This window comes from Procambarus clarkii, chromosome 2 (assembly GCF_040958095.1).
Source record: "Procambarus clarkii isolate CNS0578487 chromosome 2, FALCON_Pclarkii_2.0, whole genome shotgun sequence".
Lineage (NCBI taxonomy): Eukaryota > Metazoa > Arthropoda > Malacostraca > Decapoda > Cambaridae > Procambarus > Procambarus clarkii.
This window is the reverse complement of record NC_091151.1, coordinates 28,938,369-28,957,751: the sequence shown is the minus strand read 5'-3', so window position 1 is coordinate 28,957,751 and position 19,383 is coordinate 28,938,369. Positions and strand designations below refer to the sequence as shown.

The following is a 19,383-nucleotide window of genomic DNA, read 5'->3' as shown; positions in this document are numbered from 1 at the left end:
CTGTTATCCATGCTCTTAAAATATTACAGATCAGCTACATCCTATTGAAGTCTCGTAGTTTTGTGTTGAGAAATATTAGTTGTTCTTATTAAATTATAATAAGCACTATAAATTATTACATAGAATAATAGTGCTTCACCAATAATATTATATACCATAGTTTATGCTTTAAAATCTTTAAAGAATGTTTTGTAGGAACGCTGACAGAAAACGAAGTTACGTTGGAATGTCTATGGGGTAAACTACTGCAAACAGGATGGTATGGTGTCTACTTTACCAACTATAATGACCAAGCCACACACTAGAATGTGAAGGGGCGACGACGTTTCCGTCCGTCCTGGACCATTCTCAAGAAGTCGATTAGGATGAGGAAGTAGAGACAGGTAATAAATATGCACGAGAGATGCGGAGCAAAGTAAGGTGTAGTAGAGGAGCTAGTTGTAGGAACTGCAGAGGGCCTATTGGCCCATACGAGGCAGTTCCTATTATAACCACCGAAAGAGAAGGAGAAAAACATGAGAAGAGGAAAACGAGGGAACGTACGAGAAGACAATGAACAGAAAAAAGAGAGAAAAGCGAAAGAAAGGTAAATGGAAAGGGTAAGCTTATGTAAGGTCACGTTTGTTAGAAAGATTAGAGCATTTGAGTATATACTGTGAAAGGGAAGAGACCACAGCAACAAAGCCAGGACTCTAGTTCATGTTGGGTACGTTGTGTATTAGAGCCGATTCAACAAGACGGCGTCTGTGTAGAGTAGAGGCAGGAAAGATTATTTTGGAGGAAGACCAATCAATGGGATGATTAGAATCCCTCACATGGCAGAAGAGAGCATTGTTAGTGTCTGCAAACTTAACACTTCTCTTGTGTTCTTTATGTCTGTCATTCAGTGTACGGCCAGTTTCGCCAAAGTATTGGAGAGGACAAGACGAACAGGAAATAGAGTAGACACCACCAGCATTAGAAGCAGGAGGAGCAGTGTGAACTAGATTGCTACGAAGTGTGTTAGTTTGACGAAAGGCGAGCTTAATGTCAAGAGGACGAAAGGTTTTGGTAAAAGTTTTGAGTTCAGATATGAAGGGAAGGCATAGTACAGTGCTACTAGTGTTGGAAGCAGGTTTAGGATGAAAGAAATTTCGTGTAGCTTGGGAATAGGCACAGTTGATGAAATGCAAAGGGTAACCAAGGCGAGAGAATGATTTGTAGATAAAGGCAATTTCAGAATCAAGAAACTGAGGGTCGCTGAGGCGTAGAGCACGGAGAAAGAGAGAGACGAGGACACTTTTCTTAACAGAAGGAGGATGGTAGGAAAAGAAGTGAATGTACATGCCACTGTGCATGGGCTTGCGGTAGACAGAGAAAGAGAACCCGGACACAGAGCTGTGAACGTGAACGTCAAGAAAAGGAAGGAGGGAATTACATTCCCACTCAACTTTGAAATGGATAGAAGGAGCCAGATTGTTAAGAGAGGAGAGGAAAGGCTGGAAAAGACTAAGGTCATGAGGCCATAAAGCAAAAATGTCATCAACATAGCGAAACCAGAGAGAGGGACGAGTATTAATAGAAGGAAGAAGAACAGTTTCGAAGTATTCCATGTAAAAATTAGCAAGAACAGGGGAGAGAGGAACCCATAGCGACACCGAAAGTTTGAGTGTAATATTTACCCTTGAAAGAGAAAGAGTTAGAGTCAACACAGAGTCTAATGAGTTCAAGGAAAACGTCAGTGACAAGCGGGAGAGGAAGAAGGCCCTCAGACGCTTTCTGTCTAAGGAAAGAGAGAACGTCATCGAGCGGAACATCAGTGAACAGGGAGTCGACATCAAGACTAAGCATCTTACAAGAAGGTTGCAGGCGCAGTCTTTCTATGAAGTCCTGAGAGTGACGAAGGTGGGCAGGAGAAAAAGTGCCAAGGTAAGGCGTCAGAGTTTTAGCGAGCCAGGAGGCAAGAGGATAGCTGACAGAGCCCCGTGAAGAAATGATAGGACGAAGAGGAACACCAGATTTATGAGTCTTAGGAAGACCATAGAAATATGGAAGAGAAGGGCAGATGACACGGAAACGTTTAATGAGATCAAAGTCAGGAGGGCAAAGACTAGAGAGCTGTCTTAGTTTGCGGTTAAAGGAAGTTTTGAGGCGATCCAAAGGGTTAGAAGTCAGAGGAGCATAAGTGCGAGAGTCAGAGAGCAAGACATCTGCTTTTCGGAGGTAGTCCTCATGGTCAAGGACAACCACCGAATTGCCTTTGTCGGAAGGAAGGATAAGAATAGAGTTGTTAGATTTTAGGGAGGCAAGGGCAAGCTGGAAGCGACGAGGAAGGTGGTGATTTTTAGAAAACAAACTGTCAAGAACGGGGATAAGGGCCCCTCTAAAGGCAGACAGGTCCGAAAGAGTACTAGAGTTAGAATTGACAAACCTGTCAAAGGAACTAATGAGATCAATGCCACAGCGTGGGCCAGGGGAAGTAGCAAAAGACAGACCAAGTCCAAGAAGTTCTTGCTGGTGCTTAGAAAGAGGGTAGGATGAAAGGTTGGTAACACAATCAGAGAGAGAGTATTTGGCCCAAGGACTGTTGGAGATCAGGCGTTGAAGTTTGTTGTGTAGTGTGGAGGAGTGGTGCGAAGAGGAGACGTGAGCAGTGTCAAATGCAATAGGAAAAATACCAACTATAGGAAGGGTATATTTACCAACTATAGGAAGGGTATATTTACCAACTATAGGAAGGGTATATTTACCAACTATAGGAAGGGTATATATACCAACTATAGGAAGGGTATATTGTCCACTACCACCTGTTAGGTGGGTAAGGGGTCCAATACCACCCACAGGATGGGTATAGGGGGGGGGGGTGCACCAACACGCAGGATGGGTATGGGGATCACATCGACCCACAGGAAGGGTATGGGGTCCAATACCATCCACTGCATGTGTATGGCGTCTACTACCACCCACAGGATGGGTATGGGGCTCACAACCACCCACAGGATGGGTATGGGGTCCAATACCACCCACAGGATGAGTATGGGCTCCACTACCACCCACAGGATGGGTATGGGGCTCCAACCACCCATAGAATGGATATGGGGTCCAATAACACCCACTGGATGTGTATGGCGTCCATTGCCGCCCTCAGGATGAGTATAGGGTCCAGTACCGGCCACAGGATTAGTATATATGGTCCACTGCCGCCCATAGGGTCGGTAGGGTGTCCACTGCCGCCCACAGGGTCGGTAGGGGGTCCACTACCGCCCACAGGGTCGGTAGGGGGTCCGCTACCGCCCACAGGATTGGTAGGGGGTCCACTGCCGCCTCAGGGTCGGTAGGGCGTCCACTACTGCCCACAGGGTAGGTAGGGTGTCCACTACCGCCCACAGGGACGGTATGGGGTCCACTGCCGCCCACAGGGTCGGTAGGGGCCCAATGCCGCCCACAGCGTCGGCAAGGGGTCCACAGGGTCGGCAGGGGGTCCACAGGGTCGGTAGAGGGGTCCTCTACCCCCACCCACAGGATAGCTACCGCCCACAGGGTCGGTAGGGGGTCCACTACCGCCCACAGGGTCGGTAGCGGTCCACTGCCGCCTCAGGGTCGGTAGGGCATCCACTGCCGCCCACTGAGGAGGATTGAAGCTGAGGACGATAGTAGGAGGCTACAAGATGACCTAGACAGACTTAGTGAATGGTCCAACAAATGGCTGTTGAAGTTCAACCCGAGTAAATGCAAAGTAATGAAACTAGGAAGTGGAAACAGGAGGCCAGACACAGGATACAGAATAGGAGATGAAGTACTTAATGAAACGAACAGAGAGAAAGATCTAGGAGTTGATATCACACTAAACCTGTCTCCTGAAGCCCACATAAAAAGAATAACGTCTGCGGCATATGCGAGGCAGGCTAACATCAGAACAGCGTTCAGGAACCTGTGTAAGGAATCATTCAGAATCTTGTACACCACATATGTAAGACCAATCCTGGAGTATGCGGCCCCAGCATTGAGCCCGTACCTTGTCAAGCACAAAACGAAGCTGGAAAAAGTCCAAAGGTATGCCACTAGACTAGTCCCAGAACTAAGAGGCATGAGTTACGAGTAAAGGCTGCGGGAAATGCACCTTACGACACTGGAAGACAGAAGAGTAAGGGGAGACATGATCACAACCAACAAAATCCTCAGAGGAATCGACCGCGTAAACAAGGATAAACTATTCAACACTGGTGGGACGCGAACAAGGGGACACAGGTGGAAACTGAGTACCCACATGAGCTACAGAGACGTTAGAAGAAACTTTTTCAGTGTCAGAGTAGTTAACGGATGGAATGCATTAGGCAGTGATGTGGTGGAGGCTGACTCCATACACAGTTTTAAATGTAGATATGATAGAGCCCAGTTGGCTCAGGGATCTGTACACCAGTTGAGAGGCGGGACCAAAGAGCCATAGCTCAACCCCCGCAAGCAGAAATAGGTGAGTACAGGGTCCACTACCGCCCACAGGGTCGCTAGGGGTCCACTGCCGCCCACAGGGTCGGTATGGGGTCCACTGACGCTCACAGGGTCGGTAGGGGCCCACAACCGCCCACAGGGTCGGTAGGGGGTCCAATACCGCCCACAGGGTTGGTAGGGGGTCCACTGTCGCCCACAGGGTCGGTAGGGGTCCACTACCGCCCACAGGGTTGGTAGGGGGTCCACTGCCGCCCACAGGGTCGGTAGGGGGTCCACGACCGCCCAAAGGGTTGGTAGGGGATCCACTGCCGCCCAAAAGGGCTGGTAGGGGGTCCACTGCTGCCCATAGTGTTTGTATAGTGTCCACTACCGCCCATAGTGTTATTATGGGGTCCACTACCCCTCATAGTGTCGGTATGGGGGTCCATTACTACCCACAGGGTGTGTCTGGGGTCTATTTTTTCTGTATAGCAGAGGTGGCAATACTGCTTTTCCAATCTCATCTGTTGTTCAATATAAAATATTTGTTGCTCGACTTGTAACAATATATATATATATATATATATATATATATATATATATATATATATATATATATATGTCGTACCTAGTAGCCAGAATGCACTTCTCGGCCTACTATGCAAGGCCCGATTTGCCTAATAAGCCAGGTTTTCCTGAATTAATATATTTTATCTAATTTTTTTCTTATGAAATGATAAAGCTACCCATTTCACTATGTATTAGGTCAATTTTATATTATTGGAGTTAAAATTAACGTAGATATATGATCGAACCTAACCAACCCTACCTAACCTAACCTAACCTATCTTTATAGGTTAGGTTAGGTTAGGTAGCCGGAAAAGTTAGGTTAGGTTAGGTTAGGTAGGTTAGGTTGTCGAAAAACAATTAATTTATGAACACTTGGCTTATTAGGCAAATTGGGCCTTGCATAGTAGGCTGAGAAGTGCGTTCTGGCTACTAGGTACGACATATATATATATATATATATATATATATATATATATATATATATATATATATATATATATATATATATATATATACATATATATATATATATATATATATATATATATATATATATATATATATATATATATACATATATATATATATATATGTATATAGTATAGTGCCTTTGCAATAATGAACCAATGTGTGTATTTCATAACCCATTTTAAATTGTTGATAAATAAATAACTACATTGTGAATGCAAGTCAATGTTTACATGCTAAATCAGAGTTGCCAGATTCCGCTTGAATTAGCAAATTGTGCTTATTTTCAAAGTTTGAGTATTTAGCTTTAAAGTAGTTAAAGCTACGAATTTCGCAATTTGCTATGTACTTTAGTGTACTATTTTAAAATAAGGTTGGTTTTTAATCTGCAAGTCATATGAATCTCAAAAAATATATTATTAACAATCTCATCTTTTCGTTCGCTAGTTTCTGCAAATCAGATCTGGTAACTCTGTAGGCCAAGTACTAGAGTACTTCTCATACACAATGGGTGGGAAGCTATTAGTCTGAAGAAGTCATCTCGACAGGATCTTCCAGCTCCAGCTATAAAACTTCAGTACACATGGATCATCCAGGTACATCAAACGGTAGGAAATTACTAAACTATACAAAGTTTTATGCTAGCACATTTGTTACAGAATTGTCCCTGAATTCAGGGACAATTCAGTCCCTGTCCTATGTGTACTCCATCACATAGTGACAGAGTATGTGGGAATAATTTTGTTGACACAGTGTCCATTTTGTCAATTCTACAACAGCAGATAATAAGAATTCCCAGAGATACTTGTAACAGAGTCTAAGCCGGTTACAAGCACTAGGGAGTTCAATCTAACTTTTTCAAGAAATTGTCCAGATCAACATCCTGCGTATTTTTCAATATTTTAAAAGTTTTAGTGAGATATGCCTTGTTTACAGTACATTAGCCCTGTGGCCCTCAACTGTTCCCGATGTATATATATATATATATATATATATATATATATATATATATATATATATATATATATATATATATATATATATATATATATATATATATATATATATATATATATATATATATATATATTGGTGTATACTGGCAGCAGGTTTTCTTTTAAACATGTTTCATTGAATATGACCGCATATTCTGTATTTATTATTTTCTGGTTTAGGGCTTCTATCCCTCTAACTATTTTCTTAGCATCAGGGCTTAATTGAAATAGGAGTTCTCCAAAACTCATTTTCGTACTTTTAAGGTGAAGAAAAGAAGTGATTTACTATAGATTGTATTACACTTATTTATATAATTTGCACAACGTTTGAACCACCATGGTTCATTCTCAAGTGAACAGATCTGACAATACTAGTTGATTTTATACCCGCACTGGGTCAGGTGATAATACAATAAAGGTGAAAACATGGGGGGATACATAAGGGATAAATGTGAGGTGAAACATAGAGGCTGCAGAAGGCTTATTGGCCCATACGAGGCATCTCCTATCTAAACACAAAGATTAATCCAGTATAATTGGCCTATTATGTTGGACATTGTCTTCTGTGTTGGCATCGATATGTTCTTGTCTTGTCCTTACTCTCATGGTGGGTAGAGTAAATAGTTCCGTGATTTGGGTGTTCATGGTAGGTCGCTCTATTCTTATGTGAATTGCCTCAAGAATTTGTAATCTTCTTGCATCTTGGGTTTTGTCTATTATGCAGGTATTCTTGTTCAACATTTCTCTTGTTAGAGTAATGTCATGGGCTTGTCTCATGTGATTCCTAGGGGCACCAGATTGAAGATGGCATGTCAAACGCCTCGTCAGCTTGGTCGACGTCATACCTATGTACTTACATTGAAGGTTACATCCTTCGTGGGGGCAAGTGTACATGTATACAACGCTTGACTGCTGTAGAGGGTTCTCCGTCGGCTTCGGGCTGTTTTTGATAAGGAGTTCGGAAGTCTTCTTGGTTTTGTAGAATATTATCAGGTTTATGTTTTGGTTAGGAGTAGTGCTTTTTACTCCTTTACGGATTATTTCTTTCATTATTCTTTCCTCTTTTATATGTTCACTGTGCATGGTTGATTTGTAATATAATTTTATTGGTGGTGTTGTGGTTTCTGTTCTAGGTTCTGAATTATACCAACGGTCCAAGTGTCTTCTTATAGCAGCGTTTATTTCCGCGTTGTTATATCCTGTTGTTCACCAATACCTGAGTTACTCTTTCAAACTCTCTACTCACGTTGCTCCAATCAGAGCAGTGGGTAAGCGCTCGACGAATATAAGCATTGAGAACACTGGCTTTGTATCTTTGGGGGCACTCACTTCTACCGTTCAGGCATAATCCTATGTTGGTGGGCTTGGTATATACGTTGGTGCTTAAAGAGGTTCCTGTTTTTGTTATTAGTACATCCAGGAATGGCAGACTGTTATTTTCACTATTTTCATGTGTAAATCGGAGTACTGACTCTCTCTCTAGGTGTCTGTTTAGGTCAATTAGTTCATCTGAGTCTTTTACTATTACGAATATGTCATCTACATAACGGCAGTATACAGTTGGTTTTTGTCTGCTACTGAAGACCCTGTCTTCGATGGTTCCCATATAAAAATTAGCAAATAAAACTCCTAAGGGGGAGCCCATTGCTACTCCGTCTATTTGTAAATACATGTCTCCTTGTGGACTGATGAAAGGGGCTTCCTTTGTACATGCTTTGAGAAGACTTTTCAAGTGTGGCTCAGGTATGTCTAATTTGGGGGTGCTCTCGTCTCTGTATACTCTGTCCAGTATCATTCCTATGGTTGTGTCGACTGGGACGTTGGTAAATAGGGATTCAACGTCCAGGGAAGCGATGATTCCATCGGGCTGGGTAGATTTGATCAATTCTAGGAAATCTGCTGATGATTGTAGACTAAACTTACTTGGAGTGTATGGAGTTAGGAGTTCATTGAGTTTCTTTGCCAGGTGATAAGTTGGGGTTGGTATTTGGCTGATTATAGGGCGTAGTGGGTTACCTGGTTTATGCGCCTTAACATTGCCGTAGGCATATCCTAAGCCATAGTCGCCTTGAAGTTTATTGAAATGCACACTACCTTCTTTGCGTTGATTGCTGTAATTGTTTTGTTTACTTTCCGCTTAAGGTTTTCTACGGGGTTCCTCGTGATTCGTTGAAATTTGGAGTCGTCACTAAGGATGTCGCTAATTTTGTTCATGTATTCATGGGTAGGAATCAATACATATGCTGCTGTTTTGTCGGCTTTTCTTATTGTTACGTCTTTCAGATTTTTTAGTTGTTTCGCTGCTTCTTTGAGTCGTGGGGTTAAGATTGTAGATGAATATGTTCCTCGTTTTTTCCCTGCTTCTGCAAGTAGTTCAGCTTGAAGTGTGTCAGTAGTGATGACTTTTTTGTTGTCTTCTAGCTTATGGATATCGTCCAGAAGCATTTCGATTTCCAGGCGTTTTTGATGCATCTTTGGTTTAGATAAGAATTGACAATTTAGACCAAGATTTAAGAGGTCTCGTTGGTCCTGGGTAAGATCATAAGTCAGGTTAATGTAGCCATCTTTAGGACGAGGGATTTTTAACTGTCCATTATATATATATATATATATATATATATATATATATATATATATATATATATATATATATATATATATATATATATATATATATATTGTGACGATAATCTCCTTCAAGAGATTGAGCCTGCTCTTCCCTCCAAAATTACGTCTTCACAATTATATAAAAAGACTATGGAAGAAATGTCCAACAACAACGACAACAACACCAGCACCAGCAAGGCTTGCCAGGGTGAGCAAAAACGTATGCAGCAGCCACCTGTTCGAACTCCAACCACCAAACTACCCGTTGATCGCTACGGCTCCGCTGATTGGTCGCCGGTCTGGCTGCACCTGCACTCGCCCCCCAATACTACCTGATGTCTGGGGTCGCCCCAACATCAGTCCTCAGAATGTTCCGTGCTTTCGTAGCCAGCACTCCTCCCAGCTAGACGTTAGCGTGTACTGAGAGAGGTGGTGGCTTTAAGCCAATATTCCAGCACCTCCCACTTACCTTTGTGTTGCACTTCTTGTTATTTTGCCTTAACGTAACTTTTCATTTTGTCATTTAAGTATTCTTATTATTTTGATTCATTGATTTTATTATAAGAATTTGTTTGTGCATTATTTTCATGTTTTGATTTATTTAACGTAATTAAAATTTCATTGTTAAAGTTTACTTGTGTTTTGTGTGTCTTCTCCTTACCTTACCACAGACGAGTTCCAGTTTTTCTATTTTTTTTTATAACTATGTGACGAGGCCATACCCCTAGCCTTAAACAGCCGAACACCAACGCGTTACCGTCACAAGTTATATGGGGGCCTGTCCTAGGAGCCTCACTCAGGTACTGGTGCCAAGTGGTAATTTATGGTAAGCGTATTTAACTCTGTTAACGTAGCTTTACTATTTTTCATTCAATTTCATTTTTTATAAGGTGCGGTGTATTGTGCATTACGAGAGTAACATATAGTGAAGGTGAGACAACTTTGGATTACGTGGTGACTGTAGGCCTCAGTCATACTCTTAATTGGTCATCTCTCCCTCCTTGTTATTACTCGTATTTACCATCTATGTCCCTTGAATATTTCTCATTCTGACAGATCATCATATTGGTACCCTGGTACTGTGGTCTGCCCCGGGTCAAGAGTACCCAATCTTCTGCAATCTGACTGTAGGAGGACAAAGAGGGCCATAGTTCCTCTAGCTCGAACTTTAGTTGCTGAATTGGGACCTCAGCAGCAGTTCTCGTCACAAGTTGACACCTCGCACCCCTACACGTCAGTCAGAGATGATGATACATACAACGGTAGGGAATTAGCTTATTTTTTCAGAGCACAAAAGTTCGCTAATTCTGTAAGTATCATATTAAATTCAGTAGGAAAAACTTGCTTTATGTCCTATAGAGACTTGGCAAGGTATGCCTACATCCTTGGACTACCAATTTTACTTTTGAAGCATTTAACTGTTTCATTTGTTTTCGAAACTTTGTTTCATTTGTTAGTAGGATTTTCTTGCCCTTATTCTCTTACATGAGTACCGGGTACAAGATTTCCTGCGCCCTTGATTTAATTTAATATCTTTCACTTAACGTTAAATTGTTAAAGATCACACAGGATAGGTACCAGTTGCCACGTTGTCCTGTTTCTGACATTTCATTATTGAACATTCGTGTACCTTTATTTGCTAATTTCACCATGTTTCGTCTCCAAACTTTCCGTGCAAATCCAGCAGGTGAAATAGGGACTTTAAGTCGTGCCAAGAGGACTGAACTACAAACTCTTGCACATGAGTATCAACTAGAAGTTCCCTACCAAGCCAACAAAAATGACCTACACAACCTGTTGCTGGATTACTATTTAGAGCAAGGTAAGATAGACTCTGAAACTCATGAAACTTACTATATTGCAGATAAAACTGATTTGGCAACGCTGAAACTCAAACTAGAGCTGGCCAAGATTGAACGTGAGCAGCAAAGGGAAGCCCTCGAACAACAAGAACGAGCTGCTGCCATACGGAGAGACGAACAAGAACGCGAAGCTGCTTTGAGGAGAGACGAACAAGAACGCGAAGCTGCTTTGAGGAGAGAAGAACACGAACGTGAGGTCGCATTACTCCGTGAACGTGAAAGAGTACAGCTTGAAACCAAACAACGCGAGTTGGAAATACAACGCGAACATGACAAGCAACAAGCGACTCTGGCTCTAGAGTGTCGTCAACGCGAAATCGCCTTGGAAACTTCACACTTCACTCAACGCCAGCAAGCTACTGCCAATCTTCCCGTCAGTTTTAATATATCACATGCAAGTAAGTTAATGCCATCCTTTGTAGAAGCAGAAGTTGATGTGTTCTTTACCACCTTTGAAACCCTTGCTAATCAACTCAGTTGGCCTGTCGACCAATGGGCAACACTTCTCAGAGTCCATCTTACAGGTAGAGCTGCAGTCACACTCAGTACTTTGGCGTCTGAGAATGACTACTACACTCTGAAACAAGCAGTGTTAGACGCCTACCTACTTTCCACCGAAAGTTATAGAAGGAAATTCCGTGACCACCTGAAGGCAAGTACCACTACCTTCCTTGAGTTTGCTAACACGAAACGGAGGTATTTCATGAAATGGCTGGAAGCAGCACATGTCTCTACTTTTGCAGAACTCGTCAACCTGATGCTTGTTGAAGAATTCTTGAGACGTGTGCCGCCTCCTGTCCGCCTCTACTTAGCAGATAAAGAAGAAACCGACTACCTGAAGTGTGCTAAGTCGGCTGACACTTACAGCCTCATCCACCGGCTGACACCTGAACCATCCTCCAGTAAGAAGTCGTGGTACAGTTACGAGAAGGTGAGCCCCGATCAAGCTGGTTCACAACTGTACTGCAAGTATTGTAGACTCTATGGACATACCATAGACAAGTGTGGTAAGTCTCAATACAAGGGAACCACTGACCAACAACGACCCAAACCAACTCCTCCTAAGTCCGGTAAGCCTGTGATGAATGTTGGTGTTGATGTTAATGATCTTTCTCTTTTCAGTAACCACCTGTATACTGGAACTGTCTCTGCCAACGGTTCAAATCCGGAGGGACGTTTCAAATTGAAGATCTTGAGGGACACAGCGGCTCTACAATCGATCATCTTGAAGTCGGCTGTGCCCAACATAGTCTACACCGGGGAAACAGTCTTCATCACTGACCTCACTGCTACCACTCCATACCCTCTCGCCAGAGTCCACCTGGATTGTCCCTACGTGAACGGGGAAGTCCAAGTCGCCGTCAGGGAAAAGCCTTTTCCCATGCCTGGAGTGCAACTTCTCCTAGGCAACGACTTGGCAGAAGACCTGCAACCGACCAACCTGATCGTCATGGACAAACCCCAGGTGTGTAACTCTGTGCCAATAAATCCTATTCTCGAGTATGTTCCAGCAGAGGTTCAAGAGAGTGATGAAGTTTCTCCTCCGGTTCTCGTGACCACCCGTGCACAAGCCGCACGTCCACAGCCAGCTGACTCTACTGCTACCGCTGTCCCTCAAGACCCTCAGAAACTACCCCCGCATCTGACCAAGTTGGAGTTCCGTAAGTTGCAGAGGGAAGATCTTACTTTAACACCATTGTTTTTCCAGGCTGAGACTCAACCCGACAGTATTCCTGGGTTCTTCCTAGAGAACGACTTGCTCTACCGCAGATATAGACCCAGTAAACTGAAGGAGGAGGACGATTGGGCCAACACCGAACAACTTGTGATTCCCACCAGCCTGCGGCCCACTATTCTACACCTGGCCCATGGAGCATTCTCCCACTACGGCTTCAACAAGACTTACCATGGGATTCGTCAAGACTACTACTGGCCAGGTATGGTAAACAACGTCAAACAGTACGTAAAACAGTGTCATACATGTCAGATGGCAGGCAAACCGAACGTCTCCATTCCCAGAGCACCACTGATTCCCATACAGGTGCCTGCGGAACCTTTCCACAGACTCATAATAGACTGTGTTGGTCCTTTACCTCGGACCAGTTCAGGTAACGCCTACATCCTAACCATCCTGTGTCCTACCACCAGATTTCCCATAGCAGTTCCAGTGAAGAACATCACGGCTGCTACGGTTATCAAACATCTATTGAAGATCTTCACTCAATACGGATTTCCCAGGGAGATTCAAAGTGACTGTGGCACCAACTTCACCAGTGATCTCTTCAAAAGGACACTGGAGGAGTTCAACATCAAACAGGTATTGTCCAGCCCCTATCATCCTGCTTCACAGGGTTCTCTTGAACGTAGTCATCAGACCATCAAAGCACTCTTGAAAAAGTTTTGTAGTGAAACCTCAAAGGATTGGGATAAGCAGATTGACCTAATAATGTGTATTTTCAGAAGTCTCCCCAATGAGTCCCTAGGAGTATCTCCTTATGAGATGCTCTACGGCCGTAAGTGCCGTACTCCCCTTAAGGCTTTCAAAGACTCTCTCAGAGATGCCACCTTCAGTGAGCATCAGAATGTGCCCCAGTTTCTTCAAAACCTTCAACACATTCTAGAGAGAGTCCACCGCTTTGCCCATGATAATCTATTGAAAGCCCAGGTGAGAATGAAGACTCATTACGACCAGACCAGCAAAGTAAGAAAATTCAAGCCGGGAGACTTCGTCCTTGCCTATTTCCCTATCCCAGGTTCACCTTTACAAAACAAATTTTCAGGACCCTACTGCGTCAAAGAGTGCAGAAACAACAACGCATACGTCATAGAGACTCCAGATAGGCGGCGGAAGACCCAGCTGTGCCACGTCAACCTCCTGAAGCAATATAATGGTACTCCTCCCACTGTCTTGATTAATTGTTCTACCTTCACAGAACCCTACATCCACAGTGAGACCATCCCGGCTTCTTCTCCCGAAAGCACTGACAAGGAGTCGGCGCTTTCTAATTCCAAAATCCTTAATGATCTTCCCAAATGCTTTCAGGATAATACTCGTGCTCCTATGCCCTCTTCTAATTCCACTCTCACCTCGTCAGATAAGCCCTACATCCTCCATGTCGACGCCAATGGTACCGACGATGGTGGTGTCGTGATGCAGCAACGAGGCGAGAAGAATACACCTGTCAGCGACTACTGCTACAAGGAACGACGGAACAATTGGCAAGGAGCTACTCTTCCTCATCCTGAAGCTTCAGCACTTCACTCCACACCTGAAAAGTGCTCGGTCCACCATCAATACGGACCACACCACCCTACACCTCCTGCAGCACGCCCACTTCTCATCTCAACGTCTTCTACTATGGGCTTGCTACCTGCAGAAATTCAACCTGGAGACACGCTATACCAAGAGTCTGACAACATCTTAGCCCATGATCTCTCCAGAGTTTATGAAGTAGAAGCGACTCCATCCATTACTCCACCCCATAACGACGTACTTCTTCCAGAACCGCAGGCTTCGGGGGAGAGTTGTGACGATAATCTCCTTCAAGAGATTGAGCCTGCTCTTCCCTCCAAAATTACGTCTTCACAATTATATAAAAAGACTATGGAAGAAATGTCCAACAACAACGACAACAACACCAGCACCAGCAAGGCTTGCCAGGGTGAGCAAAAACGTATGCAGCAGCCACCTGTTCGAACTCCAACCACCAAACTACCCGTTGATCGCTACGGCTCCGCTGATTGGTCGCCGGTCTGGCTGCACCTGCACTCGCCCCCCAATACTACCTGATGTCTGGGGTCGCCCCAACATCAGTCCTCAGAATGTTCCGTGCTTTCGTAGCCAGCACTCCTCCCAGCTAGACGTTAGCGTGTACTGAGAGAGGTGGTGGCTTTAAGCCAATATTCCAGCACCTCCCACTTACCTTTGTGTTGCACTTCTTGTTATTTTGCCTTAACGTAACTTTTCATTTTGTCATTTAAGTATTCTTATTATTTTGATTCATTGATTTTATTATAAGAATTTGTTTGTGCATTATTTTCATGTTTTGATTTATTTAACGTAATTAAAATTTCATTGTTAAAGTTTACTTGTGTTTTGTGTGTCTTCTCCTTACCTTACCACAGACGAGTTCCAGTTTTTCTATTTTTTTTTATAACTATGTGACGAGGCCATACCCCTAGCCTTAAACAGCCGAACACCAACGCGTTACCGTCACAATATATATATATATATGTCGTACCTAGTAGCCAGAACGCACTTCTCAGCCTACTATGCAAGGCCCGATTTGCCTAATAAGCCAAGTTTTCATGAATTAATTGTTTTTCGACTACCTAACCTACCTATCCTAACCTAACTTTTTCGGCTACCTAACCTAACCTAACCTATAAAGATAGGTTAGGTTAGGTTAGGTAGGATTGGTTAGGTTCGGTCATATATCTACGTTAATTTTAACTCCAATAAAAAAAAATTGACCTCGTACATAATGAAATGGGTAGCTTTATTATTTCATAAATTTTTTTTTTAGAGAAACTATATTAATTCAGGAAAACTTGGCTTATTAGGCAAATCAAGCCTTGCATAGTAGGCCGAGAAGTGCGTTCTGGCTACTAGGTACGACATATATATATATATATATATATATATATATATATATATATATATAATGTCGTACCTAGTAGCCAGAACGCACTTCTCAGCCTACTATGCAAGGCCCAATTTGCCTAATAAGCCAAGTTTTCATGAATTAATTGTTTTTCGACAACCTAACCTACCTAACCTAACCTAACCTAACTTTTTCGGCTACCTAACCTAACCTAACTTTTTCGGCTACCTAACCTAACCTAACCTATAAAGATAGGTTAGGTTAGGTTAGGTAGGGTTGGTTAGGTTCGGTCACATATCTACGTTAATTTTAACTCAAATAAAAAAAATTGACCTCATACATAATGAAATGGGTAGCTTTATCATTTCATAAGAAAAAAAAAATAGAGAAAATATATTAATTCAGGAAAACTTGGCTTATTAGGCAAATCTGGCCTTGCATAGTAGGCTGAGAAGTGCGTTCTGGCTACTAGGTACGACATATATATATATATATATATATATATATATATATATATATATATATATATATATAAATATATATATATATATATATATATATATATATATATATATATATATATAAATATATATATATATATATATATATATATATATACATATATATATATATATATATATATATATATATGTATATGTATATATATATATATATATATATATATATATATATATATATTTATATATATATATATATATATATATATATATATTTATATATATATATATATATATATATATATATATATATATATATATATATATATATGTCGTACCTAGTAGCCAGAACGCACTTTTTGGCCTACTATGCAAGGCCCGATTTGCCTAATAAGCCAAGTTTTCATGAATTAATATATTTTCTCTAATTTTTTTCTTATGAAATGATAAAGCTACCCATTTCAATATATATGAGGTCAATTTTTTTTATTGGAGTTAAAATTAACGTAGATATATGACTGAACGTAACCAACCCTACCTAACCTAACCTAACCTATCTTTATAGGTTAGGTTAGGTTAGGTAGTAGAAAAAGTTAGGTTAGGTTAGGTTAGGTAGGTTAGGTAGTCGAAAAACAATTAATTCATGAAAACTTGGCTTATTAGGCAAATCAGGCTTTGCATAGTAGGCTGAAAAGTGCATTCTGGCTACTAGGTACGACATATATATATATATATATATATATATATATATATATATATATATATATATATATATATATATATATATATATATATATATATATATGTGTATATGCAGAATAACCACATGTGAAAAATAGAAAATGCTTAACGCGTTTTCGGCTAATTCGCCTTCATCAGAGCAAAGTAGAATGAAGATAAGATTGCTGATCAGACCTTTATATCCGCCTGGGCAGATCACCTGACCACCAAAAATAAGTGGAGGAATGGAATTATAAGAAAGAAGGTAACTGCAGAAGGCCTATTGGCCCATACTAGGCAGCTCCTATTAATATCTCCAAGTGCCATACGTGTTAAATGATTGCTATATTGTTTTGACGTGGTATATTGAGGCTTAAATAGGGATCCAACTTGTACATACCGGGGCTCACATTAAGGCTGTTGTTACAATGTTTGATCAGAGCAGACTTGATCACGTTTCGTTCAACAAAATCCTTACTTTTAACAATACATTTTGCCCCTGTGAAGTCAATAGAATGATTACATAAACTAGAATGTAAATACAATGCACTGGATTGCTGGGCTGTACGAATAGCATATGAATGCTGTTTTAAACACGTGGAAAGAGATTTACCTGTCTGGCCGATGTAAACACATGCACACTCATTACAAGGGATGGAGTACACACAACCTGCTACAGACGAGGGCGAGTTCTTAATTAACATGGACTTAACTGTATTATCATTTTTGAACACTAGATTAATATTAAGGTTCTTTATGGCTGGGGCAAGATTTACTAGACCCTCAGAATATGGTAATACCAACGAATTTTTCAGTTCTGGTTTAGACTTAGTAGTCTGTTTGTAGAAAGTCCTTTATGCTTGACCAAACGCAAGATCCAAGAACGATTTTGGGTATTTTAACTTCTTCCCAATTTCAAATATATTTGCTATTTCTTCATCGAAAAATTCCAGACTGCAAACTCTCAGTGCTCTGAGAAACATACCAGAAAAAACTGCCCGCTTGACCTGAACATGATGATTTGAATAGAAATGTACATACGAGCACACATTGGTAGGTTTCCTATACACACTGAATTTGAAACTCCTACCAATCATGATGTCTAAAATTGGCAGAACACCATTCACTTCGTTCTCAATTGTGAATTTAATTGACGGAACCAGAGAATTAATTTGATTGAGGAAATCAGTTTCGTCATGATTAACCGGCCACAGGCATAAAATATCGTCAACGTACCTGTACCAAAGCAAATTTGAGGGTAAAATCCTGGGAAGGATATTTGTTTCAAAACATTCCATGTACAGATTGCTCAAAACAGGGGAGAGGGGATTACCCATCGCCATGCCAAATGTTTGTTTATAAAATGAATCATTAAAGCTGAAATAATTATCTTTAATGCACAATTTTATAAGTTCAATAATGGTGTTAGTAGGTAAAGTTAAATTATACCTTGGGAGTAGATCCCGTAAGAATGACAACAGATCATCAACAGGAACCCTAGTGAACAGAGCCGTCACATCAAAACTCACAAGTTTAAAATCATAATTTAATTTCAAACTAGACAACTTGTTAACCAAGTCCAAGTTGTTTGTTATGTGTGAGTTGGAAATGGAATCTACTACTGGAGACAAGACTTGGACAAGCCATTTGGAAAGTCTATATGCCACAGATCCAACAGAACTAATAATAGGTCTTGCAGGATTATTCGGTTTGTGTGTTTTAATAAGCCCATATAGATATGGGAGAGAAGGGGAACGACTTAAAAACTTAGGAATCAACTCCTTATTGTTCTTCAGCACGGTTTTAAGAGTTTTGTTGAAATGAGCAATAACTCTTTCAATAGGGTCACTATTAACAGGTAAGTAAGTGTCTCTGTCCTCCAATAACTGGTTCATTTTTTGGACGTTGTTTTCTTTGTCCATGATGACAACAGCATTGGATTTATCAGCTTTAGTGATATGTAGAGAGATATCTTTTTTGAGGGTTTTGAACGCTCGCATAAACCTCTCTGGACAATTAGACACAATACCCTTAAGTAAAGACCCGTACACCATTCCCTTGCAAATATTGATGTCATCAGCTGAAATCTCACTAGATTTCTCCAAATTGCAAAAACTTTTGGCAATATTTACATAATTCACATCTCTATTTGATATGGAGAAACTCAGACCGTAACCAAGAGCAGTCATCGTATCATTACGATGTCCATGTTGTGTCCATGTATCATTACGCAACCCGTGGTCGCAAATTTAATAAGTCAATATTGACTTATTAAATATGTGCATAGGTGACATATATAACATAATAGATACCCTTAAAAAGATTCATAGAAAACACCAACCTTACCTAACCTTGTTAGTATCTTAAGATAAGCATCTTATAGCTTCGTAATTACAATTATTACCTAACCTATAATAGGTATAGATTAAGTAATAATTGTAATTACGAAGCAATAAGATGCTTATCTTAAGATACTAACAAGGTTAGGTAAGGTCGGTGTTTTCTATGAATCTTTTTAAGGGTATTTATTATGTTTAGTATATCACCTATGCACGTAGTTAATAAGTCAATATTGACTTTACGAATTTGCGAGAACGGTTTGCATTACGATGTCCATGTCCATGTTATCAATCCATGTTAATTAAGAACTCGCCTTCGTCTGTAGCAGGTTGTGTGTACTCCATCCCTTGTA

The 19,383-nt window shown here is 41.0% G+C and overlaps 1 protein-coding gene across 1 annotated transcript; it reads right to left on the bottom strand.

The window, feature by feature from the left end:
- Window positions 1–707: 707 nt before the first annotated feature.
- Window positions 708–18,880, bottom strand: LOC138366134 (uncharacterized; the record flags this gene model as incomplete). Its single annotated transcript, XM_069326880.1, is given in 4 exon segments — window positions 708–1,623; window positions 1,625–2,684; window positions 17,782–17,927; window positions 18,459–18,880. Coding segments are annotated over 4 exon segments (2,544 nt in total), but the record flags the coding sequence as incomplete, so codon positions are not given.
- Window positions 18,881–19,383: the final 503 nt, after the last annotated feature.